The sequence below is a fragment of the Cetorhinus maximus genome, chromosome 11 (assembly GCF_964194155.1).
Source record: "Cetorhinus maximus chromosome 11, sCetMax3.hap1.1, whole genome shotgun sequence".
NCBI lineage: Eukaryota > Metazoa > Chordata > Chondrichthyes > Lamniformes > Cetorhinidae > Cetorhinus > Cetorhinus maximus.
This window is the reverse complement of record NC_135889.1, coordinates 66202260-66229340: the sequence shown is the minus strand read 5'-3', so window position 1 is coordinate 66229340 and position 27081 is coordinate 66202260. Positions and strand designations below refer to the sequence as shown.

General features: G+C 42.7%; 2 protein-coding genes across 6 annotated transcripts in view; one reads left to right on the top strand and one right to left on the bottom strand.

The window, feature by feature from the left end:
* dcaf17 (ddb1 and cul4 associated factor 17) overlaps nucleotides 1-22681 on the bottom strand; it is a 50490-nt gene extending 27809 nt beyond the window's left edge. The window contains exons 1-5 of one of the 3 annotated variants that reach the window (XM_078552167.1): nucleotides 22628-22681; nucleotides 19960-20252; nucleotides 12783-12886; nucleotides 5875-5965; nucleotides 2916-3052 (exon numbers count right to left, since the gene is read on the bottom strand). In XM_078552167.1, the coding sequence (XP_078408293.1) occupies nucleotides 2916-3052; nucleotides 5875-5965; nucleotides 12783-12886; nucleotides 19960-20130 (503 nt within the window). In that variant the 5' untranslated portion in view covers nucleotides 20131-20252; nucleotides 22628-22681. Of the gene's footprint in view, nucleotides 1-2915; nucleotides 3053-5874; nucleotides 5966-12782; nucleotides 12887-19959; nucleotides 20253-22265; nucleotides 22470-22627 lie in introns of those variants that run through there. The other 2 variants (XM_078552164.1, XM_078552166.1) reach the window with 2 other exon arrangements.
* Nucleotides 22682-22853: 172 nt separating this feature from the next.
* Nucleotides 22854-27081, top strand: part of LOC144686662 (tRNA N(3)-cytidine methyltransferase METTL2-like) — a 39791-nt gene continuing 35563 nt past the window's right edge. For 2 of the 3 annotated variants that reach the window (XM_078552162.1, XM_078552161.1), the window contains exons 1-3: nucleotides 22854-22910; nucleotides 24527-24731; nucleotides 25389-25480. In XM_078552162.1, the coding sequence (XP_078408288.1) occupies nucleotides 24571-24731; nucleotides 25389-25480 (253 nt within the window). In that variant the 5' untranslated portion in view covers nucleotides 22854-22910; nucleotides 24527-24570. Of the gene's footprint in view, nucleotides 22911-24526; nucleotides 24732-24992; nucleotides 25071-25388; nucleotides 25481-27081 lie in introns of those variants that run through there. The other variant, XM_078552163.1, reaches the window with a different exon arrangement.

The window sequence follows — 27081 nt, the reverse complement described above, 5'->3', positions numbered from 1 at the left end:
TCAGAATTCCCAATTGGATTTATTAGTGAATAGCTTATATTTATGGTCCGTAGTTTTTGAATCACCTACAAAAAAAAACCTCCCAATGTCTACCCTATTGAACCTCTTCATTTTAAAGACCTCTATTCAGGCCATTTCTCGGCCTTCACTTTTCTAGAAAAAAGAGCCCCTGCCTGTTCAGACTTTCCTGTTCTAGCATCATCTTTTAAATCTTTTTCCTGCCTTGTTCAATGTCTCCACATACTTTTTTATACTATACTATGCAGACTAGAAAAGTGCATTGTACTCCAACTGTGGTCTCACCAAAAGTTTTATAAAGTCTAACATTATTTCCTTGCTTTGAAGTTCTATCCCTCTAGAAATAAACTTTTACTTTTTTAAAAACTTTTAATTCACCTGCATTGCTACTTTTAGAAATTTGTGTATCTGTAACCCCGCTTTGTTCCTGTACCCCATTTAGACTTTTATTATCCAGCAATACATGGCCTCCTTAATTTTCCTACCAAAATGCACCACCTCGCACTTATCTGTGCTGAAATTCATTTGTCAATTAAATACCCATCTTGCAAATTTATTAATGTCTTCTTGTATTTTGTCAGAAATTTCTGTGTGAACCACAACCCCAATTTGGTGTTTTATACAAATTTAGGATTTGTGCTGCTGATTCCCAATTTCAAATCTTTAATGTAAATTGTCAACTACTGTGGTCCTAGAACCCATCTCTGTGGAACAATACTTCCCACCTTTTGCCAGTCTGAGTAGCTGGACTTAACCCTTACTCTCTGTTTCTGTTTTATAGCTAATTTGCTTTCCATTCTTCCAACTGTTCCCTTACTCTACATGCACTGACCTTAATCTTGAGAATTATGAGATACCTTAATAAAGAACTTTGAAAATCCAAATATATTACATTTACTACACTACCCGTGTCTAATCTGTTAATTCTTTGAAGAATTCAAAAAGTTTAGTCAAGCAGAGTCTTCCCTGTTGAATTTCATGCTCAGTACCCTTTATTATATTCTCGGTTTCTAGATGTTTTTCTATTACATCTTTACTAAAAGATTCCATAAATTTTTGCTAACACTGGTGTTGTTTCCTGAACTTATTCCATATCCGTTTCTACATATAGGAATCATATTTGCTATCCGGCAGTCTTCCTCTAATGCATTGTTTATATAAATATAATGCCTCTATCTCTTCTCGAACCTCTTAATTTGTATGGATGTAATCCACCCAGATCAAGAGTTTTACCCTCTCTCAGTTTGATTAGTTTATCAATTATCTTTCTGTTTCTATCTTAAATATCTTTATATCTATTTTGAACTCTTAGTCCAATTTTATTATATATCTTTGACCAATACATCTCACTCCCATCTCACCAGGTCTCAGCTACAGTATTGTGGCTAACTCTGGGTACCACACAAAGAACGATTTCAAGGCCTTTCAGAGGGTTCAGAGGAGATTAAGTAGAATGGATGGAAGACTTCAGTTATGTGGAGAGACTAAAACAGGGGTTGTTCTCCTTGAAGCAAACAAGGTGAAGGAGAGATTTAATAGGAGGATTTTAGTACAGTAAATTAGAAAAACTGATTCTACTGGCAGGAACGTTGGTAACCAGAGGACACAAATTTAAGGTTATTGGCCAAAGAAAAGGGGAGGCGAGGACTTTTTTTTTTAAATGCAGTGTTATGATGGTCTGGAATGCATGTCTGAAAGGGCAGTAGAAGCAAATTTAATAACAACTTTCAAAAGGGAATTGATATACTTCAAGGAGTAAATTGCAGAACCATGAAGAAAGGAAAGTCAGATGGACTTTGCAGCTGTTTCAAAGAGCCTGTACAGATATGATGAGTGAACAGCCTCCTTCAGTGCTGTATGTTTCTATGTTAAATTTGGACTGTCTGTACTTGAATTGGCATAAATTAATAAGAATCCCACAAGTACTTATGGAACATAAAAGAACAAAAAAAAAGTGAGCTATTATACCACAGCAAATTTTGGAAAGATTAATGAAACAAAACTGCTGTGTTTTTTCACCACTAAGGAATAATCTTGCACACACGAAATAATTTTTTTGTAAGGAATGTGTTATGATATGGCAGGTGATAATTGCCAGCCTGACCAAATCCCAAAGGGAAACTTGGCTAAGCTATCTCAACGATTTGCAATTTGTATTTTTATTATGAGAAGGTATGTGTACTGAAGTCAGAAGTAAAGATTCCACTACCACTTTTGGAGATTTTAAATATTAAATTAAAACATTTATTAACAAAAGAAAAGAAAACTTAAACATATAAGATTACAGTTACACAGTTACATTTAGTATTATAACATTTCCCAAAAGATTCCGACTTAGACAGACTCACACATAAACACCCTTTTCCAGGCAACAGTCCCTGTGGATTCTAAATCTATAAAAGATCCATTAATATTACTGCAAGGCACCCACTATAAGGGAGGTATTTCACAAGCTTCTCTCTGCTTCTCACTCGACAATGGAAATCCAAGCCTTGTAATAAAACCTTGCTTTCTGGAACAACCAGACTCTTCTCTGGGTGGCGAGAAACTGCTTCCTTCAGAGGACTGTGCTCGCACAGCACACTGTTCAAGATCACATGGCCACACGCCCATACAACTTTCAACCTTTCCTTAAATATATTTTCCCCTTTCATCTTTAAACACATAATTTTTAACATTCTTTTGATAATTACCTTTCCCAGAATCTAAAAATCTTTCATGTTGTCTTTATGGCCACCACTTTCAGGAAAAGTAAACTTAATAAGTTAGCTTTACTTTCTTTTCAAAAATGCCTGTTTTATACCTAACCCTTTAATGAACAAACACACACACACTCACACAAACGCGCACACACCTGCTTCACAGTATCCTACAGTAACAAACGTTAGTTTGAATACCTGAATTTCCACTGAGATGAGAGATAGATTTTTTCTAGAATTTTTGCAGTCTTAGTAGACATACGAATGAGCCAGTTGTTTGCAGTCAGGGCTATGAGTGATGGTGTATGGTCTGATGGTTTGGGTAACATTTCTCCCTTGTGTGTAAAAGAATGTTTAAAATTATGAAAATGCTTTCAAATTTAATGTTTGCGTACTGTAACGTTATGCAGACAAAAGAAAGAATCTCAACAGAAAGCACACAGTTATAATACATATAAAATGAGTGGTAACTAGGTGACTTCACGGTCGCTGGTTCAAAATCCTGGAACTCCCTTCTTAACAACACTGTGGGTGTACCTACACCACATGGACTGCAGCAGTTCAAGAAGGCAGCTCACCACCACCTTCTCAAGGGCAATTAGGGATGGGCAATAAATGCTGGCCTAGCCAGTGACGCCCATATCCCGTAAATGAATGAAAAAAAAATTACTGGTTTACATGCGGAAGTGTGAAGATGAGGAAGTTTTGGAGATATGGGGCAAAGAGAAAAACAAGTCAATGAGTATTACTGCTTTTAAATGTTTCATCATCTTCCTGGAATGTTTCCACCACTCAGTCTCTTGCAGCAACACCACCTTGTGCATCATGCTCACCTCATAGCCAAAGACAGGGCAAAAAACTTCAGAACAAGACAAGGCAGGTTTTTGAGGAGGAGGAATGGAGATGGGCATGGAGACACACTCAATATTACTACTAACAGCACCAAGTGCAACTGGCAATTCAAGATAATAGCATTCAGATCATCCATCACCAATGGTGCCACCCCTCCTCTCCCAAAGATATTGACAGTGGGGTACTTGGCAATGATGATGCTTGAGGTAAAGGGGAAAGGGATAGGGCTTTCTCTTGTATGAGATGGTCATGACATGACACTTGTGTGGCATAAATATTACATGCCATTTGTCAGCCAAAGATTGTTGTCAGAACTCTACTGTAGGTCGGCATGGGTTACTGCATTTTTTGAGAAGTCATGAAAAAAGTCAAATTCAAATATCTGGATGTAAATATTTAAAATTAAAGTCAATGAAAAATGGGACTGTAAACGAATGTATTAAATATTCCATGGTTTCATTTCTTAAGTTTCTTTTTTTAATCCTGGATCAATGTTTTAACGTTCAGTTCTTAGGCTTCATCGTGTAGCGTTTCTGACACACCAACATGACTCATCATTAAAATATTTTCAACACTTTGAATGGAAGTGTTAGAAGGGAGTTCCTTTGTTGTATAGCACCCTAGTTTGGCCAACTGCAACTATGAACTTTGAAACAAGAGACTGCAGCAGTTTTGGAAGTTAATGGAAAACACTACTAAAGTAAAATGAATATTATCAACTTACCTTATTAGTGATCTTACTTTCTCCTTTACATTGACTTTTAATTTATTCAAGGGGCAGGGTTCCACAAGTGGCCAAACTAGGGTGCCACACAACAAAGGAACTTCCTTCTAACACTTCCAAAATGTTGAAAATGTTTTAGTGAAAAGTCATGCTGGTGTGTCAGAACCACTACACAATGAAGCCTAAAAACAGAATGTGAAAAAGTTGATCCAGGATAAAAAAATAAACTTAAGAAATAAACCATGGAATATTTAATGTATTCATCTACAATTTCTATTTTGTATTTTAGTGAATGTGTTCACCCTTTAAAAAGGGGTGAACATCTCCATGAAAATAAAGGGCATAGGATTTTCAGAGGAACACATTAAGTATCTGTACGCTTATATTCCACTGTGTAATTTCAAGGCCTACATCTCCACATGACTACTGTAAAGCTAATAAGTTGACATCATTTAACTTATTTCCACAATGAAGTTTCTTTCAGAAATGCAACTTAAGGTCTATGAACCAAAGAAGCAAACTGCCACTAAATTCAAAGAATTAACAGTTCTTTCCCCTTATCACCACCCCCCACCATCCCTCCCCCACACACACACAAATAAAACTGGACATGATCTAAGTAAGAAGATTTAGAATTAATTCCGTAGCAAGATGGCAATAGAAGTCAAAAACCAATCTCGGTCATTTTTCCCATCAGTGACTTGGGTGGACTCAATGATCTTTCTCATTCTACTCCCATTCTCTTTCAAAGCACATTGTTCAATTCATCTACAGTCTGTTATAAAAATGCCCCTTAATTTAAAGAGTTACATTCGTTTTCAAACAATTTATTTGTTAATTTCTTATATTGGACACAAATCACCCAGTGATTGTTAAAACAATTTTCACAATATCTGACAGAAAAATTACAAGTAGTTACAGGGATTTATACGGCATAAGAGTTAGTAGTAGATTTTCCTCTTCTCTGCCCTACATACAGGGAACAGGCAATCCCTTGCACAGGGAAAATGTAACAGAAGTCCATGATGTCAGTTCTGAGCCCTACCTTCATTGCCCCAGGTTTCCCTGGGTTTACCCTGCAAAATGACCTGGAGTAGATGCAGGCCTAGTGTAGATACGTTAATGAGATGGAAGTGGTGTTCCAATCCTCCCACCCATTTTCCTGGATTGTTGTCCTTTTGGTGTCCCGATGAGAAGCTGGTACAGAATGCAGGTAAGAATTCTGTGGACAGGCCAGAAATTATATGGGGAAGGGATTAAGATAATTTAAAAGAAAAGTCATGGACAATTTCTATCTCCAACAGCAACCAGAAGATCCCAATCTCAGCAGCAGCACACCATCTCCCTATTGTTGAGGTGCATATCTCAGTTACAACTTGAGTCTGTACTGGAATCTATCAGGTCTTGGGAAGGAAATAAAAGGAGACTCTGGCTCTTCAAATGTATCTATAGGGGGCAAACTGCCTTATTTTGTCTAAGATGACATTATAGATTTCTCGGAAATCCAGCTAAAGGAATACTGTAACATTGATGGGAGGTTATTCATAACTCTTCATTTTTACAGATACCAAATTAACTCACCACAGGAGACTCGCAAAGTAGTGCATCTTCAATCTTCTCAGACTTGTGAAGTTTTGGTAATTTATACAGCAAAGTTGGCCAAGGACCAGTGCTGAAACACAAGAAGAAAAAATGTAAATGGTGGCACTTGCAGCTGCAGTGTGCATCCTAAAGTCTTCTCATCAAGTGCAAATAGCAACACTGGTTTGATAAGAATGATGAAAACATCTCCCATCTTCTCAAACAGAAACAGCCCACATGTCTTCTAGCGGCTCCGCAGTCAACATCCAAGCGTCAAGCCTATAAAAATATTAAAGGAGCTCCAGCATGCTTTAAGAGAAATGCAGAATGGCTGGTGGAACACAAAAGCTGATGAACTGCAACATCCAGCTGAGTGGTATGATCCGTGTTTTTACAATGTGCTGAAGACTGTACATGGACCACCCAACACAACATTTGCTCCTATCCTAACAGCTGGTGGAAATGAACTAATCACATGAAGCAGCTGTAATGGAATGGTGGAATGAGAAAAGAGAAGGATGGGGGTGGGGGGGGAGAAACAGAGAAGGATGGGGTGGAATGAGAAAAGAGAAGGATGGGGGTGGGGGGGGAGAAACAGAGAAGGATGGGGGGGTGGAGAAACAGAGAAGGATGGGGTGGGGGGAGAAACAGAGAAGGATGGGGTGGGGGGAGAAACAGAGAAGGATGGGGTGGGGGGAGAAACAGAGAAGGATGGGGTGGGGGGAGAAACAGAGAAGGATGGGGTGGGGGGAGAAACAGAGAAGGATGGGGTGGGGGGAGAAACAGAGAAGGATGGGGTGGGGGGAGAAACAGAGAAGGATGGGGTGGGGGGAGAAACAGAGAAGGATGGGGTGGGGGGAGAAACAGAGAAGGATGGGGTGGGGGGAGAAACAGAGAAGGATGGGGTGGGGGGAGAAACAGAGAAGGATGGGGTGGGGGGAGAAACAGAGAAGGATGGGGTGGGGGGAGAAACAGAGAAGGATGGGGGGGGGGAGAAACAGAGAAGGATGGGGGGGGGGGGGAAGAAACAGAGAAGGATTTGGGGGGGGGGGGAGAAACAGAGAAGGATTTTGGGGGGGGGGGGGAGAAACAGAAGAATTGGGGGGTGGGGAGGGGGGGGGTGGAGAAATAGACAGGGGAGAAAGCAGAGATGGGAGGGAAACAGATGTGGGGCGGGGAAACAGAAATGGGAGCCAGAATTTTTAGCTCGGCATGCAGTCACGTGCCCGACATGCTCGAGCATGAATTAAAGCGCGTTGACGTCGACCAAGTGTGCCGACATCAACGTGCACTCTCGCAATATTTCGGTAGGCAGGCACATGATGAAGTCGGAGGTACGCCCGCCATTAATTAAGTGGCCAGTTAAGGCCCTTGAGACACCTATTGTCTTGGACTTTACGTAGCCTGTGCGATCTTCAGGTCGTCACACGGGCCAAACGGGCAGGCTACAATTTCAAAAACCTCATCCACGGACGGGATAAGAGGGGTCAATGGGTTTGTAAATGCGAGTAGTTTGTAGTTTAGGTTATAACTTGCTACTGGTTGCTTGTGTGAACAGGACATCTTCATTTCGCTTCAGAGCTGCAGCGACAGAAATAAGAGGCTTCAGTTCAGGACAGTGTTATTTTCCAGGCCTCAGGAGGATTCACACCACTTGGGGCCTTCCAGGTATCAGACAGCCTTCCCTTACCCTGGTAATGGGGATTGTGGTCTCTGCTGGAGACACCTCCTCTGAGGAGGAAGAGAGAGCCAGAAGGGGGAGGAGGCCAGGTGTCCCTATTCAGCCTCCAGGGGAGTGACCTGTGGGAGGAGAGGCGCAGGCACAAGGGGCACAGGGCCAACAGGAAGTCCAGGGCAGTAGGGGCCGCAGAAGACACCACTATCCTGCTGCCAGGATTTACAGGTGGTGATGCAGCTACCTCAATATGTCTGAGGTGCAATACCGAAGGAGGCTCCGTCTCTCAAGGGAGACTGACCTCCATTTGTCAGAGGATCAGCCCTGAGATCAGCTCCGATTATGTGGGTGGAGACCCCATGCCAGTGGCGCTGAAGGTCACGGTGGCCCTCAACTTCTATGCCTCCGGCTCCTTCCAGAGCTCAGTGGGGGATGTGTGTGGAGTCTCCCAATCAGCTGTACACAGTTGCGTCAAGCTGGTGACAGACGCTCTGTTCAGGCATGAACTGACTTTCATTCACTACCGTATGGACGAGGCCAGCCAGGCTGAGCGAGCCAAAGGCTTTGCAGTGATTGCTGGCTTCCCCCATGTCCAGGGTACAATAGACTGCACACGTGGCCATCAAGGCCCCAGCAGGTGAACCCGGTGCTTTCGTCAACGGGAAGGGCTCCCACTCCATGAACATGCAGATAGTGTGTGATCACAGGATGCTGATTCTACAAGTCTGTGCAAGGTAACCTGGCAGCTCCCATGACGCTTACTATCCCAACAGACTCCCAGGTGCCGAGTCTCTTCAGTGCTCCAGCCCGACTGGGCGGATGGCTGCTGAGTGATAAGGGCTATCCCCTCAAAAAAGGTGGCTCATGACACCTCTCTGCCACCTAAGAACAGAGGCCAAGCAGCGGTACAACAGGAGCCATGCGTCCACAAGGGCGGTGGTAGAGAGAACCATAGGTCTTCTCAAGATGCGCTTCCAATGCCTGGACCATTCGGGGGTACACTCCAATACCCCCCCCCAGATCGTGTGTCACTGATGGTGGTTGCATGCTGCACTCTCCACAATCTGGCACTGGAAAGGGGGACGCAGTGGAGGAAGATCTTGACGCAGCTGCACTGGCAACAGATGATGAATCCAGTAGTGAGTCCGAGGATGAGCACCATCAAGAGAACACTGAGGGCATAGACGCTGACTTGGGCAACCTCCAGGTGCACCCGGGACGCTTTGATCTAACGCTCCTTCAGCTGGCCTACCAAATAAGAGCCACTACCACATGCCAGAGCTGCAGGCTCCATACTCGATCCCTGACAGGACCAGTTCCTTAGTCAACGACATAAACTTTATTGAAATGGCACATAGTGTAATGAGAAACAAGTCCATCATAACATCATGGCTTACCCTGCCCCTGCAGAACAAATGAAGCATCCAGAGGCTAGTTGCACAAAAACACATTTAATTAACTGGTGCCTGGCAAACATTCTACAAATTAACACTGACAGATGTTTTCCATCACACCAATAAACACTGAACGGAAAAATTGGGGACACAAAAATCACCCGTGATCAGGCCATGTTGTGATTAAGGTGCTTTAAGTTTTCGTTTGCAGGTGCTATGTCTAGGTGTTGCCCCCTCACTGACACCGGCATTGGAGACAGCCTGCTCACTCTACTGTCCTGTTGGCCTTGATGACTTTGGCGGGCGTCCTCTGGCCCATGGAGCCTGTGCTGGCCCTACCTGGGAGAGCACGGCCAGTGCCACGGCTGGCATCTCCCCACTTGCCGTAGCCTCATCTGATGCCATGGTCACTGGTAGAGGGGCGGAGGAGCTGCTGCCCTCATCTGGAGCGCCCTGAAAGGAGCCCGCAGAGGTGATAGGCAGCTCGTGCGCCAACGTGAGGTTGCTCTGAACCTCCCTGCTCACCACTGATGGACGGGTACCTAGCTGGGATACTAGTTGCCCCATCCATCTCCCACACTGACACTGACCACCTGAGGTCATTGCCGGTATGAGGGCTTACAGGTCCGAGCGCATCCCCAAGAACCCCTGATTCAGTTTCTGGAGGAGTCTCTCCATGCGAGTCGCCACTCTCTCCATGAAGGAGGCATTGCGCTCAGCCATGAGATTCAACGCATTGCTCACGCTCCACAAGGACTCCTCCCACATACCCTGCTGGATGTCCAGCATCTGCTGCCTCATGGACGACTGCTGACTGCCAGCACCCTGGGCACTCTCTGCCTCCACCTGCACCTCAAGTGAGTGTGAAGTGCTCTCTCTAATATTCACTGAGATAGTAGCCGGCAATCTAATGCCCACCAAGGTGCTGGTATCTGTGCTGGTGCCTGCATGAGAGAGCGGGTATGACGCAGGTGCGTTCTGATCAGTGTGGTCCTCAGGGGTCTGGGGTGGGCCTTCAGGTTCCTCATCCTGAAGGGCTGGTGGTGAGCCTAAAAGGAAAAACAAGGACATGTCATTGGTTAAATGCAAAGGAGGCAAATGCAATGTTGGCATTTATTTCGAGAGGACTAGAATATAAAAGCAGGGATGTGTTGCTGAGGCTTTATAAGGCTCTGGTCAGACCACATTTAGAATATTGTGAGCAATTTTGAGCCCCGTATCTCAGGAAGGAGAGGGTCCAGAGGAGGTTCACGAGAATGATCCCAGGAATGAAAGGCTTAACATATGAGGTACGTTTGAGGACTCTGGGTCTATACTTGATGGAGTTTAGAAGGATGAGGGGGGATCTGATTGAAACTTACAGAATACTGAAAGGCCTGGATAGAGTGGACGTGGGGAAGATGTTTCCATTAGTAGGAGAGACTAGGACCCGAGGGCACAGTCTCAGAGTAAAGGGAAGACCTTTTAGAACAGAGATGAGGAAAAACTTCTTTAGCCAGAGAGTGGTGAATCTATGGAATTCATTGCCACAGAAGGCTGTGGAGGCCAGGTCATTGAGTGTATTTAAGACCGAGATAGATAGGTTCTTGATTGGTAATGGGATCAAAGGTTACGGGGAGAAGGCGGGAGAATGGGGTTGAAAAACTTATCAGCCTTGATTGAATGGCAGAGCAGACTCGATGGGCCGAATGGCCTAATTTTTGCTCCTATGTCTTATGGTCTTAAAGTCATCACACTGTTACTGTGCATGCCTGCAGCCTCAAGAGACAGAGATATGCATCAGGGTGCCCTCGTCTTTCCATTATCAATGTATATTCCAGGTTTCAGGCTCACATCAATACAGAGACTACAATGGAATGGTTGCAATTACCGACATTCTCACTTCAGTGCACTGCACTCTTACCTCCCTGTGGTACCCCAACCTCACCGCAGCCGCTTGACCTAGGCGCATGGCACCTCTCCAGCTCCAAGGCCTTGTGCTCATAACAAGCAAGAGTTGCGGTGGTCCCCCGCCAGTAAGCGACCTCTCTGCATTGTTATGGGATGTTTTCTCCTGAAAGGATAGAGGAGCATTGATTAGTCCACTCTCTACTTGCAGCGCAATTGCAGCCTGGCCAACCCCAGCTGAGGAAGACCTCGCAGGGCTCAGCCGATTTGTGACTCTGGAGCCACAAGGCACTTGTTCCAAGCAACCAGGCCTCACCCCCTTGCCCAGATGCTGCCTCATTGACAGTAGCCACTCTCAATCTAACACCTCTGAGGTCCATGGGGGATGGGCAGCTCTTAACTGCTCTGCAAAGTGACCCATGCCAACAAGGTACTCACCCTTCTTGATCGCAGATCGTTGAAGCGCTTCCAGCATTGCACCCATGTGCGCCTCACGATGTCGTGGCTGCTGACCCTGGATGCCACCTCCTCCTAGGCCTTTTTGGTGAGGTGGGGGGGCCTCCTGCTCCCGTCCCTGGGGAGAAGGGTTTCTATCCGTGCTGCCACCTCATCCAGGAGGGCAGTGAGGCACTCATTGGAGAAACGCGGGGCCGAATGCCCCACCGACCTGCCCTCCCGCCTGCCATGTCCACCCATAACGCTCTCCATCACGACTTCCGTGTCCTTCGGTGGCAGCCTTCCAAGGGCCGCCAAGGCCGCATTTGAATCGGCCACCGGGTCACCATTAGACCCGCCCGCCCCTTCCCGCTCATTCTGCAGCCGCATCTTATACTGGGCGGGCCTTAACTGGCCCACCCCCATAAAAAAAGCAGTGTGCTGCCGATCGCAGGCGGTGGTCGGCTTCCCGACTGCCCCTGCACGCCAAGGGCAAAATTGTGCTCGGTGGGGGGGCGTTGGGGGTAAACCGAGATGGGGGAGGGATACCGATTTTGGTGGGGGGCAGGGAGAGAACCGAGATGGAGGTGGGAAACTGAGATGGGTGGTGGAGAATGAGAGAGACGGGGAGACAATTTTGCTCAGACTCCTTGATGCCACACTCATCAAATGCGGCTTTGATGTTAAGGGCAGTAGTCCTCACATCACCTCTGGAATTCAACTTTTTATCCCATGTTTGAACCAAGCTGTAATGAGGTCTGGAGCCAAATAAACCTAGCAGAACTCAAACTGAGCATTGGTAATCAGATTATAGCTCAGTAAGTGCCACTTGTTAGCACTGTCGACAACAGCTTCCATTACTTTGCTGATGATTGAGTGTAGACTGGTCAGAAATTGGCCATTTTGATTTATTCTGCTTTTTGTGGACTGGACGTACCTGGGCAATTTTCCACATCATCTGGTGGATGCCAATGTTGTAGCTGTACTGGAATAGCTTGGCTAGGGGCGCAGCTAGTTCTAGAGCACAGAACTTAAGCTGGGGCATTGACAGGGCCTTTAGCTTTTGCTGTATCCAGTGCATTCAGCCATCATGTGGAGTTATTTGAATTGACTGAAGACTAGATTCTGCGATGCTAGAACCTCAAGAGGAATCTGAGAAGTATCATCCACTCGGCACTTCTGGCTGAAGAAGGTTGCAAATACCTCAGCCTCATCTCTTGCATTCATGTCCTGGGCTCCTCCATTATTGACGATGGGATGTTTGTGGAGTCTCCTCCTCCAGTTGTTGGCTGATTGTCCATCAACATTCACGATTGCAAGTGGCAGGGCGGCAGAGCTTTGATATGATCCATTGGTTGTGGGATTGCTTAGCTCTGTCTAAAGCATGCTGCTTTAATAATACAGGGCTCTAGCTGATCCCTGTTTGGTTAGTGTGGTTTTAAGCTATATTCTATAATTTAATACAAATATGTTATGCATATTTTGTCATGTTTTTCTTATAATGACATTTGACTTACCTACTAAAACAACATCTGTAATTGTCAAAGTAAATCCTTCCTTTTTCATAAACCACTGGTGAATTGGATTGTTTTGTCCAAACACACTGAAAGGTCGTGGTCTTCTGGAAGATAGCAAATTAATCATACTAGATAATTTTCTAAAGATTTCTAACTTTCATTAACTGGCAAGTAGTAATTGGACCACAGTACAAAATGGGGAGATCTTCAATATTCAACCGGCAAATGACTAAGCAGTTCCAGCATTCACATTTAATTAAAAACAAAAGTTGGCAAATACTTGATAGAAATTGATTCTAAACATATAGGAAGCCTTCAATAAAAAAATTCATGCTTCAATTTAAAAAAAAAAAATTCTCAGTACACAAAAACCTTAAATGACACTTCATATTCATCATCTCTTACTCTCAACTCAGCAGTGGATTCGCCAAGGCCAGTTGACAGAAGTTGCCCGGTCTTCATTGCTGACTGTTAGCAGGAATGATGAGTGGTGGGTACTGCACCTCAACTCCAAATACTAAAGAGTCCATTCTGAAGTGACCAAACCTTTACCTACCCTTTAACTCATGTGCAATGCCAGCAATCAAAATTAAGTAAAAAAAGTTATCATTGCTAACCCCATCACCAGTAACACAAAGGACAGCCTATGTTTTAATATTGAAGCCCCACTCAAGAGATTTGAGCACATAATATGGGCTGACACTTGCAGCGATACCGAGAGTGCTCTCTTTTGGAAGAAATGTTAAACTAAGGTTTAATCTATCTTTTCAAATAGATGTAAAAGGTCGCATGCCGTTATTAGAAAAGCAATCGCATTTTCCCAGTATCCTGGCCAACACTGATCTTTCCATCATTAAAACAGATTAGCTGGTAAGCTATCTCTTGCAGTTTGTGGGATCTGCGTAAATTGTCTGCCATGTTTACTTCCATTAAACAGTAACTATACTTCAAAAGTACTTCATTGGCTGTGAAGCATACAGGGATGCTCCGAGATCATTAAAGGCACTACATCAATGCAAGTTCTTTATCAGTGTAAAATTATAGGCACTTTTGTACTCAGGAGTTAAGCCCACTATGAGTTTAGTTGAAAATGGGGTAGAGGAGCAGAGGGATCTAGATGGGCTATTCAGCCCCTCGAGCTTGCTCCAATGTTGATTAAGCTCATGATTGATATGTACCTCAGCTACATTTACCAATCAAAGCTCAATATCCCTTGTTACACTTATTTAGCAACAATCTGTCGATCCCAGTCTTGAAAGCTCCACAGATCATTAAAAGGTTGGTAATACAAGTTGGTAAGGTCAAAATGAAAAAAAAGCAAGTAGGCATCATTAAACCTTGTGTAAGGAACATATCTTTTTATTTCTGTTGGACAGTTGTAAAGAATATATCTTTGTATTTTCTGTTGGACTGGGGATTAAAATTACAATGGCTGCACGCTGAAAGACATGTCAACTGGAATAAGGTAAGAGACATATACAATGTTGCAGTCCTGGAATAGTGTGTGCCATGAAAGACAGGATGGTGCCGGATAGGAGATCTAGACCAAGGGTTCAGGCAACAACATTTTAATTGGCTCCTGACCAGGTGACCAAGTTAGGTATGAGAAGCAGGGCAGCAGAATAGCTCCTAGCCTGAAAGGAACAAGGCCTAAAACCTCCTCCTGCTCTGTGTGGAAGATTCCAGTAATTCGGCAATGATAGCTGGCTGGCTGTTCTTCTCATATCTCTATAACCTGCTCGCTCTCTGAAAATCCCTGTCAACAGACAACGGGGAATAATCACTGTTAGAGACATTGAAAGGGCAGGTGCTCAACCAGTGAGCTGAATACTGAAAGTGCTGGAAGACCACCTCATGTCATCAACAAGAACTGACTGGAATTTTTTCTTATATTATTCATTCGCGGGACGTGGGCTTCGTTGGGTGGGCCAGCATTTATTGCCCACCCCTAGTTGCCCTTGAGAAGTTGGTGGTGAGCTGCCTTCTTGAACCGCTGCAGTCCATGTGGTGTAGGTACACCCACAATGCTGTTAGGGAGTTCCAGGATTTTGACCCAGTGATAGTGAAAGAACAGCAATATATTTCCAAGTCAGGATGGCGAGTGACTTGGAGGGGAACTTCCAGGTGGTGGTGTTCCCATCTATCTGCTGCCCTTTTCCTTCTAGGTGGTAGTGGTCCTGGGTTTTGAAGGTGCTGTCTAAGGAGCCTTGGTGAATTCCTGCAGTGCATCTTGTAGATGGTACACACTGCTGCTACGGTGCGTCGGTGGTGGAGGGAGTGAATGTTTGTGGATGTGGTGCCAATCAAGCCAACTGCTTTGTCCTGGACAGTGTCCAGCTTCTTCAGTGTTGTAGGAGCTGCACTCATCCAGGCAAGTGGGGAGTATTCCATCTCACTGCGGACTTGTGCCTTGTAGATGTTGGACAGGCTTTGGGAAGTCAGGAGGTGAGTTACTCGTCGCACGATTCCTAGCCTCCGACCTGCTCTTGTAGCCACAGTATTTATATGGCTAGTCCAGTTCAGTTTCTGGTCAATGGTAACCCCCAGGATGTTGATAGTGCAGGATTCAGTGATGGTAATGCTATTGAACATAAAGGGGCGATGGTTGGATTCTCTCTTGTTGGAGATGGACATTGCTTGACACTTGTGTGGCGCAAGTGCTACTTGCCACTTGTCAGCCCAAGCCTGGATATTGTCCAGGTCTTGCTGCATTTGGACATGGACTGCTTCAGTATCTGAGGGGACGCGAATGGTGCTGAACATTGTGCAATCATCAGCGAACATCCCCACTTCTGACCTTATGATGGAAGGAGGTCATTGATGAAGCAGCTGAAAAAGGTTGGGCCTAGGACACTACTCTGAGGAACTCCTGCAGTGATGTCCTGGAGCTGAAATGACTCCAACAACCACAACCGTTTTCCTTTGTGCTAGGTATGACTCCAACCAGTGGAGAGTTTTTCGCCCTGATTCCCATTGACTCCAGTTTTGCTAGGGCTCCTTGATGCCACACTCGGTCAAATGCTGCTTTGATGTCAAGGGCAGTCACTCTCACCTCACCTCGTGAGTTCAGCTCTTTTGTCCACGTTTGAACCAAGGCTGTAACAAAGTCAGGAGCTGAGTTGCCCTGGTGGAACCCAAACTGGGCATCAGTGAGCCAGGTTATTGCTAAGCAAGTGCCACTTGATAGCACTGTTGATGACCTCTTCCATCACTTTACTGATGATGGAGGGTAGACTGATGTGGCGGTAATTGGCCGGGTTGGGTCTGTCCTTTTTTTTTGCGTACAGGGCATACCTGGGCAATTTTCCACATAGCCGGGTAGATGCCAGTGTTCTAGCTGTACTGGAACAGCTTGGCTAGGGGCACGGCAAGTTCTGGAGCACAAGTCTTCAGTACTATTGCTGGAATATTGTCAGGGCCCATAGCCTTTGCAGTATCCAGTGCCTTCATCCATTCCTTGATATCATGTGGAGTAAATCGAACTGGCTGAAGACTGGCATCTGTGATGCTGGGGTCGTCCGGAGGAGGGCGAAATGGATCATCCACTCGGCACTTCTGGCTGAAGATTGTTGCGAATGCTTCAGCCTTATCTTTTGCACTGCTGTGCTGGGCTCCTCCATCATTAATGATGGAGATATTTGTGGAGCCACCTCCTCCAGTAAGTTGTTTAATTGTCCACCACCATTCACCACTGGATGTGGTAGGACTGCAGAGCTTAGATCAGATCCTTTGGTTGTGGGATCGCTTAGCTCTCTCTTCACTTGCTGCTTATGCTCTTTGGCACGCAAGTAGTCAAATAGCTTCACCAAGTTGACACCTCATTTTTAGATATGACTGGTGCTGCTCCTGGCATGCCCTCCTGCACTCTTCATTGAACCAGGGTTGATCCCCTGGCTTGATGGTAATGGTAGAGTGGGGGATATGCTGGGCCATGAGGTTACAGATTGTGTTCGAGTACAATTCTGCTGCTGCTGATGGCCCACAGTGCCTCATAGATGCCCAGTCTTGAGTTGCTAGATCTGTTTGAAATCTATCCCATTTAGCACGGTGGTAGTACCACACAACACGATGAAGGGTATCCTCAATGTGAAGGCGGGACTTAGTCTCCACAACAACTGTGCGGTGGTCACTCTTACTGATACTGTCATGGACAGATGCATCTGTGGCAGGCAGGTTGGTGACGATGAAGTCAGGTATGTTTTTCCCCCTTGTTGGTTCCTTCACCACCTGCCGTAGCCCCAGTCTAGCAGCTATGTCATTTAGGACTCGGCCAGTAGTGGTGCTACCAAGTCACTCTTGGTGATGGACATTGAAGTCCCCCACCCAGAGTACATTCTGTGCCCTTGCCACCCTCAGTGCTTCCTCCAAGTGATGTTCAACAATATAGGAGCACTGATTCATCAGCTGAGGGAGGGTGGCAGGTGATAATCAGCAGGAGGTTTCTTTGCCCATGTTTGACCTGATGCCATGAGACTTCATGGGGTCCAGAGTCGATGTTGAGGACTCCCAGGGCAACTCCCTCCCAACTGTATCCCACTGTGCCTCCACCTCTGCTGGGTCTGTCCTGCCCACATTTATGAGTCAACCACATTGCTGTGGGTCTGGAGTCACATGTAGGCCAGACCAGGTAAGGACGACAGATTTCCTTTCCTAAAGGACGACAGATTTCCTTTCCTAAAGGACATTCGTGATGCAGATGGGTTTTTTCAACAATTGAGAATGGTTTCACGATCATCATTGGACTTTTAATTCCAGATTTTTAACTGGCAGACTTTCATCCAGCATCCAAAGCATTCCCCTGGGTCTCTGGATTATCAGTCCAGCGACAATACCACTATGCCATCGCCTCCTCCCAAATTTGGAAGACATCGATCAAAATCAACCCGTCGAATCCTGTACTTCGGAATTGGTGCTATTGAACTGTTATATTCCACCCTTAAAATCAGTGTTTTTGTGTGTCTTGTATGTGTGCATAGGGATTTAAGAAGGGGTAGAGTTTAGGTTATAGAGTTAGAAATTAGCAGTTCATATTTCTTTCTTTTGCCACTGGTTAACAACAGTTTGTTCAATAAACAGTTATTTACTTATTAAGTTTACAAACCTGATGCTTGTATTCTGTTAACCTATATTAAACAGTTAGGTAGAATTGGGGCAATCTTGTGATTTGATCAAACTTTTTCACATTTGTCACGGCTCAGGGAACAGTGGGGCTTGATATTACAACGCACTATCCCCAGTGAGTCATGACACTTGTGCAACATCTTAATTGAGCTATAGATGGAGTACTGAGTACAGTTTTGGGTACCTAGTTATAAAAAGAATATAAAAGCAGAGCTAAGGGAGGTCATGGAAATTAGCCATATGCCGTCCCTGTGATTTAGTAGCACTAAGTGGTTGGTCCAGTAGTTTGGCAGCACTATGGAAGGAGTATTGAGGATTGTGGAATGTAGGGGCTGAAATAATTGTTTTTTTTTTACAGTACTTTTTTGTGGGGAGGAGTGGAATCCTCAATGTAGGAAATATTTTTCCAGTTCCTTATTTGATAAATGTTTTACTCTGAATGATATATTATTTAATAGGTTTCTTAGCTTCCAGAACAAAATACAGAATTTAAGTGAAATTCAAAATAGCAGCACATTTTATTGAAACATTTGATTAGTTTACCTTCACCTTTCTCCTCATTGGTCATTCAGGATTGCTTGTTTTCATAGTACTTTCCTGGCTGCTTTCCTCACTTACCTGAGTTCTGACATGTGACTTTCCAAATATGCAACTTAAGCCAGGTGAATTGCAAGAAATTTTGCATACAAGTTGTGATGCTGAATTGTGACACAAATGCACAATGACAAACCATTAACATGTCAAAAAAAAAATAATAAATGGGGCTGTACTGCTTTAATGTCAGTCATACTCCACATTATGATCAATCAGTCCACTCCTGATATAGTGATACAAGGACATGGTAGAACAGATTTCATTATAAAAGGTTCCCATGATTTAAAAAGTGATATTATCAATTAAATTCAAGTTTGTTGTAAAAGAAGATACCTAACCAATTCAGTTAACTCATGATAAATTGACTTTTTCTAAGAACCTTATGTTATGATTTTGCTGGAGATCATGTTGCCTGAGCATTTCCACCTGTGAAATGATAAATGGCTAAAACTGTGTATTGTTAAAATCTGATGAGAGGAGCTAACTAAATGGCACTGATGTATCCGGGAACTTGCGCACGCTGCACATGTCCCCACTGCAGGATCTACCTTTGGCTACCAGTGAAAGCTTTGGGCTAGATTCTAACACTAGGCTTTTGGGAGGGGCTAAGCTTTGAACTAATAACTTTAGTGAAGCTATGAAAAGTTAATTCCGGTGGATAAATTTAACCACATTACTCTGAAGCATGTGATTTAAGTTTTATTTTGTTTAAAACATTATTTTGGATCTTAAAATTTTGAGCTGGTAAGGGAAAAATAGCAGATGAAATTTTCAAAAAGGTGCTTAGTAATTCAACTGGTTTGTTTTATTACTACTGGTATATTCTTCTGACTGGTTATTCTGGATTAGTTTGTAAATTCTTGGTGGTTCCTCACTGGGGATTTTCCTCACTATTTTATTTGATTTTGATTGGTACATTCTCTTCTGTTTTACTTACATAGAAATTATAACAGAGAAACAGGCCAAGTCCAATCAGTTCATGTTGGCACTTACTTTCTATAAGCAGTTGTCTTAATTTATGTGCCCTCCACAGATATCCTTTTATTCACGAGCCCTCCAACCATCAATCTAACATATTCTTAAATATTGACATTATTTCTACGTAATCAGCAGCTCCAGATGTGCATTTCAAAACTTCACAACCCCCTCTACATAAAGAAAAACGTCTCTGTAACTTCTTCCTAAATCGTATATGTAATCTTTTGCCTACACCTCAAGTTCAAGAGCTCTCAATCACTGGAAACATGATGTTTCTTTCTACTCTGTCCCACTGCTTCATAACTTTCAACAGCTCCATAAAGTAATAATCTCAGCTGTTCTTCATATTTGTATTTCTTTATTACTGCCAAAACATGACACTAGTAAGCGTGCAAGTGTGAAAAACAAAAGTGCCCCGCAGATACAAAATCCTTAGTAAACAGATTGTGCAATATTAATAGAAGTGACACTGACCACAACTTACCTGACATACTAACTGACGGAGGATGGTCAAGTTTTTTCTGAGCACAGAACCATCTTCATTTCCATACAAGCCAATAGATCTTGCAGACAAAATGCAACAGTTATTTTTTTTCCTTAAACATGAAATGTTGGCAGATTTCTTTGTACCATACATTTTCATAGATGGTTTCATGAGTAAACTATTTATGTTTTCTGCCCCGAGGGTCCTTGCAATGGATCTTGAGATTATGTTTTCAGTATCAGCGTATGTGACACAGTGAAGTGAAAATCCAATTTCTCCCCACTTGATTGGATCTATGAAAGATATTTTGTTAAAAATGTATGAAAGCCTGAATATTTTTAAAACACATTGCAAATATACATATATTTTTTACATTTGGTTGGCAACAGCTTATCATGAAATAGCTTCCAATGAAGAAGATGCTACATTCCAGCAATCAAAACCATATTTCCAATTAAGCTAAAGGTAACTATGCATGAACTAATCAGAGAGGTATTATTAGGTCAGGTCCTAACACCAGATTCCACTACAATTGCAGCACTGCAACAACTGTTGTGGGAATGCAAGTTAGCAATAAGAATACAAGCTGCAAAAACTACAGTACAGGTCTCACTCCCAATACCACCCAAGTTTATGGCAGACAGCTGTCTATATCACACAATTAACACTAACTGCTTTTAACTTATTAATAATTCTGGCAATTTTGGGAAGACTAAACTGTTCCATCAGCAGTTCGCACCTTGTTAAAGTGAGATTACTTAGAATATTTTGGATCCTAAAAGTAGAGTCAGGTCACAGCTTGTGCTAATCAGCTCTGATTGCAAGTAGCTGGAAAGAGGAAAGGCAGGAGCCCCAGCATGAAAACTGACCTCCTGATCAAAATGGGTAAGCTATCTTGATGTCCTGCAGCACTTGAGACTTCCAAAATCTCCTGTCACCAACAGCTGAAAAGCTGGACACTGAATGGCATCAAAATTACAATCAAGACATTAAAATGAAATATGACATTAAGAATGGGTTAGTCAAGAAAGCACTTCTGTACTGGTTTCAGAACCTGTATGGAAAATGCTTTTTTGACTGGTCCTCTCTAGCCCATAAAGTCAAACTCTACTCCTTGATACATTTTTACCAAATGTTGCCTTTGGTTCTTTAGCCAATAACCTTAAAACTGTATCCTCTGGTTCTTGACTCTTCTACCAATGGGAACAATTGCTCACCACCTACTCTGTCTAGTCCTCTCATAATTAGAACACCTGTATCAAACCCCCTCTCAACTTTCTTTCGTCTAAGGAGAACAGCCTCCAATCTATCCCTCATCCCTGGAAACATTCCAGTAAATCCTTTCTGCATTCTCTCTAAAGCCTTCATGACCTTCCTAAAGTGCAGTGCTCAGAATTCCACACAATATTACAGTTGAGGCTGAACAAGAGTTTTATAAAGGTTCATCATAACTTATTTGTTTTGTACTCTAAGTCTCTATTTATAAAGCCCAGGATTCTGTATGCCTTATTAACCACTTTCTCAACATGCCCTGCCACCTTCAAGGATTTGTGAACATATAGCCTTAGAACTGTTCCTGCATCCATTTTAGAATTGTATCTTTTAGTTTATATTGCCACTCCTTGTTCTTCCTATCTAAATGTATCACTTCACTCTTCTCTGTGTGTGTTATCTGCCCATTCCACAAGCCTATGTTCTCTTAAAGTCTATCACTATCCTCCTCACACAGTTCATAACACTTGCAAGTTTTGTGCCATCTACACATTATGCTCTGTACACCTAAGTCTAGGTCATTAATATATATCAAGAAAAGCAGTAGTCCTGGTACTGACCCCTGGGAACCCCACTTTATACCCTCCTCTATTACATAAAACAAATACTTCTCATCTGGTTGTGGTGACTTATCAACTTTGGGTAGAGACAACTTTCTAATGCCCCCTTTCAATCAATTTTTAGCTTATCCAATGTCTCAACTATCTCCTCTTTCACTACAACTTTGGCAACATCTTCTTCCTTGATCAAGACAGGTGCAAAGTACACATTTAATACCTCCGCATACACTCTGCCTCCATGTGTAAATCCCCTTTTTGGTCTCTAAACAGCTCTACTCTTCCTCTTTTGCTATTCATATGCCTATGGAAGACTTTTGGACTCACTTATGTTGACTGCCAATCTTTTCTGATGCTCTCTCTTTGCCTCTATTATTTCCTTTTTCACTTCCCTTTGAACTTTCTATATTCAGCCTAGTTCTCACTTGTATGACAATTACTTGGCATTTGTCACATAGACCCTTTTTGTCAACTTACTCTTTTGTGATCCAGGTACTCTGGCTTTGTTTGCCCCACCTTTCCTCCTGATGGGGAGGTACCTGCACTGTACCTAAACAATCTCCTCTTCGAATGCTGCGCTTTGTTCAATTACAGTATTTTGCCTGCCAACCTTTGATTCCAATTTACCTAGGCTCATCTGTTCTCACTCCATTGAAATTAGCCCTCCTCCAATTAATTATTTTTACTCTAAATAATGGTTCCTTGTCCTTTTCCATAGCCAGTCTAAACCTCATGATTCTATGATCACTGTCCCCTAATTCTAAGAAAGTAACACCAAGTACACAATAAAGCTGTGTTTTTTTTTAAATTAAAAAGGCGGTCAGGCACATGCCCCGTACCAGAATGGAAGAAGTCGGACTCCCTGTTTACTCTTGACTGACGCTTCTTTTGCTTTGCAAGAGGAGGAAGTTCGACCCACGCGCCCGCTCTGCTTCCTGAGCCCTAGAAATGACTGACAGCAGCACGTGGACCCTCGCGCCGTTATGCCACGGAGGCTGCCGGGAGTTGTAGTCGCTCTTCTGCGGCTCAAGGCCTACGCCTCCCAAAAGGCACTGCTCCATTCCGCAGCTGTAACCTTGTGTCGTTGTACTTCCGGTGTTTCGGAGTGGTTTGTTGCGGAAGGTGAGTTTTTGCTCCTTGAGCGGTGCGTTCTGTCTCTTTTGAAAGCCGGTAATTCTAAACAGGCGCGCGGGTCAAATGTCTCTGATTCCAGTGCCATGACCTGCAATCACATGGCCGGGGTGGGATTTAAGTTGCTGTTTGTGATTTCAGACCAAAGTACTGTGTCCCAGGAAAATAGCGTTTACTTACCTGTATATTAGTTCTGCCTCTGTATACCAATAAAATAGGTGTTGTAAGGACAATCATGTTTTCTACTGCGTTACTGAAGTTGCCTTTGGAAGGCACAATGGGAGATCCCCTGCAGTGGATCAGTATTTGAAAGGGGATATCCCATATTAAAATGTTAAAGGCTAGACAGACACCCTAATGTAGAGACAATCTACATTTCTGTAGCTCAGTCTTTAAACCTCTTGGTTAAGAATCTGTATAAATAGTAATATAATCTGTGCATCAACCTCCTAATTTTTGAAATAGAGCTACTCAATGGAAAACAGTGCTTTAATTGCAGAAAATAGAAATAATGTCAACTAAAGCAATCCAGTGATGGTTGTGCAGAATTAATTTATCTAACTGGAGATCTCAGTTGGAAAACAGGTGATCTAACGAACTGCCCCAAAGGAACAGTCATAATTTTAAAAGCAGTGGGTAGTGTGTCCTCAACTTACTTGAATTCTTTGAGAAGGTGTACAACCGATAAATGGAAAGGATACACAAAGTATCCAATCAATGTGAAGTTTTTAAAAGGAATGTGATGTTCAGCTGCATCTTGAACATCCAATTACAAGTCTATAAAGGTTACTTTTTTAAAAAATTATTCTGTCATCCAAGATAGAATAGTCCTGTCTGGCACTTCAGCCACAACCCTAATGTTTACGAATGTACTTTGGTTGCACTGTGTACTATCAACAGACTGCATTACAGTAACTTGCCAGTCTTTTTTGGTAACATCTCCCAAACCCATGAGCTCCATCACCTGATAAGGTGAGGGCAGTAGGTGCACGGGAACAATTATCACTTCCAGGTTCCCCATCAAGTCATACACCATCCATACTTGAACATGTGTCAAGTGTTGCTGGGTCAAAATCTTGAAACTCCTGACCTAATAGAATTGTAGGAGCATCATTACTCCATAGATTGCAGCGTTTCAAGAAGAGAACCCACCTGCACAATCTCTAGGTAAATAAGGGTGTGCAATAAATACTGATGTTTCCAATGAAACCAAAGCATAAATAAGGATTTTTCAAAAAGCTTATCTTCTGTTTTTAACTTCTAACTCTACTGTCCAGTCCAATTTCTCAGGCCATGTCTCATTTCCTCAGAACCTACCTGTCTAAAGTTGAATGTTTCCTTTCTACTCATTCCTCTGCCTGCCCCATCCTTCAAACTGCCTATTAATGTGACAATTACATCCTTAACCCTGCCCCTCCCCACTGCACCTCACAGTGATTCATTATGCTCATAAGCACTGGGCGTAAGAAAAGTATTTCTGTTCTTTACTGCTTTCTAATGCTGAAAATGAAATGAAAGGTCCTTTTTTTCACTCTTCATTTTGCTGTTTTTTCCCTCAAAGCATAATAGTTATTGCATTAATTTATTTTGTATCTATCTGAATTCAGCAATTAAATATATTTGTATTCCTTGGAGAGGACATTTCATCAATATGAAGAGGAAGTCACCAGTGTGGTTGGCTCACACACTGTCTTTTGCATTGCTGAGAAAACTTGGCTTGCAATGTAGATTCCAAAGTAGTAAACGACCAACTGCTCCTCTTGGCTCTCGAATTTTATCTGATCCTAATAAAGTATTTGAACATAATATGTGGTAAGTGGATGTTTAACAAACCAGATTATATTTACAAAAGTAAAATAGTCCAGATGTTGGAAATCTGGTATAAAAATGTAATTTCAGATTACATATTTGTTCATTTAAAATCTTGTTTTAAGAAGTATTACTTATACATTATTTATTCCATCGTTAGTCAATTCTCTTTTGCTCAGAAACAACTCAAACAAGAGCTTCTGATATGATTTCAACGAATTTTATAATTTGAATTTTAAATTAAATTTTTTTCCTGGTTAAAAGGTTCTGCAGCAAGTAGTGTAGTAATGAAATTTAATGCAAGACCGCTTAGGTCCGAACATTGACCTGACAGTCATAAATGTAAGTATACGTAGTATCAATTTATGTTATTTTTGTGGAATGCGATTGATCTAATAATGTTTCTTCTGGAATATGGTGAGACCTGCAATTTTTCCCCCTCCTTTTATGAATTTCTTACAAAAGTATCTTTATGCTTCCATGTGTAGAAATATTGAGGAAAAAGAAGAGGGTGGCAAATAATCAACTCCAAACATTTCCAAATCATCTTTGTCTTCTATTCTATCCCAGTAACAGGACGAGCATAAAATGTGCAAATCATTGCAATGTGTACCTTCCTCTGCAATCCTTAAAAAAAAGAAAATTGACCTTTTTCTCCAGGGATCACATCCATTGGACACCTGAACAGGAAGAACTTGCTAGACAAAAAACTGAAGAAAATTCTAGTGTTAGAGTCTCATTGGAAGAACAAGGTAAATTTAGAAGTTTTGTCTGAACCTTGGGGGAATATTCTTCTAGAGGTGCACCGAGTGGAAGACATAAGTTCAAAATGGTACTTTTATAACAGAATAGTCTGTCATGAGTGCAAATGAGGAGCCATATTGTAGAGCAGTTTGCTTATTGTGTTTTATTGAATGGTCCAGACACAAGTTAATTTGGGCATTAACATTTGAATTATCCCAGTAAAGTACCTGATAAAAGTAACAATATAATGGCTGTTTTACTTTTGAAAGTGCTTGCTATTTGATATATTTTGCTGAATACCCTTATCTTTTTTTTCTCACCAATTTTGTTCCTCCAACTTCCTGGATAGAATTGGTTCCTGGCTAGGTTATGATTATAGCCAATTGTCCTCAGAAATCTCATCAGAGTAGTAATATTTTATGCGTAATCTTTAGCTGTAAAGTTTTGGCTATATACTTGACTGATGGGATGAGGAATTGGCAAGCAAGGCCACTCATGTCCTCATTCAAACATGCAGAATGGATTGTTGATCAGAGGTGAAAAACCTGTCTTTTTTTTCCTCTCCCTCCTCTTTCCCAGCCCCACTCATTATGGTGCCCTTACTACTGCCCAAGCTAAGACCAGGTAATAGACATTGGATCAAACTTGGGATGTTCCTAACGTGTTTGTGGTGGATAGAGGGGCACCTGTAGACGTACTGTACTTGGATTTCCAGAAAGCATTTGATAAGGTGCTATACCAAAAGTTATTACAGAAAATAAAAGCTCATGGTGTAGGGGGTAACATATTGGCCTGGATAGAAGATTGGCTGACTGGCAGAAAACAGAGAGTATGCATAAATGTATCTTTGTCTGATTGACAGGATGTGATGAGTGGAGTCCCGCAGGGGTCTGTGCTGGAGCCTCAACTTTTTACAATTTACATCAATGACTTAGATGAGGGGAGTGAAGACATGGTAGCTAAATTTGCAGGCGACACAAAGATAGGTAGGAAAATATGCTGTGAAGAAGACATAAGGAGCTTGCTGACAGATATAGATAAGTTGATTGAGCGGGCAAAAATATGGCAGATGGAGTATAATGTGGGAAAATGTGAGGTTGTTCACTTTGGCAGGAAGAACAAAAAAGCCGAGTATTTCTTAAATGGAGAACGACTGCAGAATTCCAAGGTGTAGAGGGATCTCGGTGGTCTCTTGCATGAGTTACAATAAGTTAGTGTGCTGGTTCAGCATGTAATCAAGAAGGCTAATGGAATGCTATCCTTTATTATGAGAGGAATTGAACATAAAAGTAAGGATCGATGTTTCAAGTCCATATGACTCTCCTTCAGAAGAGTCATACGGACTCAAAACATCAACTGTTTCTCTCTCCACAGATACTGTCAGACCTGCAGAGTTTTTCCAATATTTTCTGTTTTTATTTCAGATTTCCAATATCTGCAGTATTTTGCTTTTACAAAATTAAGGATGTTATGCTTCAGTTATACAGGGCATTGGTAAGATCGCATCGCGAATACTGTGTGCAGTTTAGGCCTCCTTATTTACATAGGAACATAGAAAATAGGAGCAGGAGTAGGTCATTTGGCCCTTCGAGCCTGCTCTGCCATTCAA